At 36.5% G+C, this 1,776-nt stretch overlaps 1 protein-coding gene across 1 annotated transcript; it reads left to right on the top strand.

Annotated features, from left to right (window-relative positions):
- The first annotated feature begins 237 nt into the window (after positions 1-237).
- LOC105311592 (olfactory receptor 4K2-like) lies at positions 238-1,197 on the top strand. Its single transcript, XM_011387561.1, has one exon. It carries the CDS (start codon positions 238-240, stop codon positions 1,195-1,197), a length of 960 nt encoding a protein of 319 aa, XP_011385863.1.
- Positions 1,198-1,776: the final 579 nt, after the last annotated feature.

Raw genomic sequence — 1,776 nt, forward strand, 5'->3', positions numbered from 1 at the left:
ATGCTAGTCAAATCAAGAAGTCGTCCAATTGAAGTGATTTCTGACAGCAATTGATAAATGCTTCCAAAAAGAAGAATCCTCACTGAGATAGTTATTAGTTAGATTTTAGGTAATCAATGTTGTAGTAAATTATTAACTGATATCATAACTCTTTCATATGTAATTGTAAAAGTATCACATTTTCTAGCTCTGTCATTTTGTTCCATTTTGTCATTTTAGAGCAGAGTCTTCAAATTAATGGAGGGGTTCAACCATTCAAGAGTGTCTGAATTTGTGTTACTTGGACTTACTGATTCTCCTGAGCTCCAGATTTTCTTCTTTGCAATGTTTTTTATTTTCTATTTAATGACCATGTTGGGCAACTGCCTGATTTTGCTAACTGTTATGTCCACCCCACACCTTCACTCCCCCATGTACTTCCTGCTCAGCAATCTGTCTATCATTGACATGTGCCTGTCCTCCTTTGCCACCCCAAAGATGATCATGGACTTCTTTACTCAGTGCAAGACCATCTCCTTTGAGGGATGCATCTCTCAGATCTTCTTTTTGCACCTCTTCACTGGGACTGAGATTGTGCTGCTGATTTCCATGTCTTTTGACAGGTACATTGCCATATGCAAACTTCTTCATTATTCAACAATTATGAGCCAAAGAGTATGCGTCGGGCTTGTGGTAAGTTCTTGGACGGTGGGCTTCCTGCATACAATTAGCCAGTTAGCTTTTACTCTCTCTTTACCCTTCTGTGGTCCCAATGTTGTAGATAGTTTCTTCTGTGACCTTCCTTTGGTCATTCAGCTGGCTTGTATAGATATATATGTTCTTGGGATCTTCATGATCTCAACTAGTGGTGTGATCGCTCTTGTAAGTTTTCTGCTTTTGCTTACTTCCTACATCATTGTTCTTGTTACTATCAAGGACCACTCCTCTACAGGATCTTCTAAGGCTTTTTCTACCTGCACTGCACATTTCATTGTTGTGTTAATGTTCTTTGGGCCCTGCATCTTTATCTATGTGTGGCCTTTCACAAACTTCCTGGTGGACAAAGTTCTCTCTGTATTCTATACCATCTTCACCCCATTTCTGAATCCACTTGTCTATACTTTGAGAAACCAGGAAGTGAAGACAGCTGTGATGAAGAAACTAAGTAAACAATATTTAAGTCTTGGGAAAACTACTCTGAGATATCCAATGCAATGAACAGAGATCTCTCCTCTGAGATTTAGTATCATCAGTTTTGTTCTCAGAGCAACAAAAAATTAAACTTAGAATCTGCCTTTTGAGTTATTTAGTGTAAATTCATGAAAATAAAAAGCCAGGATTGAGAGATATGAAAGATCATGCCTAAAAGTTAGTGCAGTGTTTGCAATCCTTTTGAGATTACTATTCCATTTGAAAATTTGTTTTAATCTATAGACGATTTTCATAGAAAAATACACATATCGTCAAAATTGTGAACATAAACTCAGGGCCTCATAAACTCCAGAATCCTATAAACATACTTTAGATTAAGACTACTTAGAGAAGCTCAAGGTAAAATATTTGCTTGTCTTCTAACCCAGAACATTCCCACTCAGCTGCACAGCCTTGTGGTACTCTGAAGGTATCCACTTGTAGAACTTTAATTAAGAATGTTGGGCATAACAATTTTTTCTCATAGCAATAGAATATTTTCATGGAAAATTTGATATTGTGAAGAGATTCTTTTGAATATTTTTGAATAATTTTGATTCAGTGGGTCCAATTTCTTGAGTTGTGAGTCAACTTTAAACTTTATAA

This window comes from Pteropus vampyrus, unplaced genomic scaffold (assembly GCF_000151845.1).
Source record: "Pteropus vampyrus isolate Shadow unplaced genomic scaffold, Pvam_2.0 Scaffold1000005112, whole genome shotgun sequence".
NCBI classification, from domain to species: Eukaryota; Metazoa; Chordata; class Mammalia; order Chiroptera; family Pteropodidae; genus Pteropus; species Pteropus vampyrus.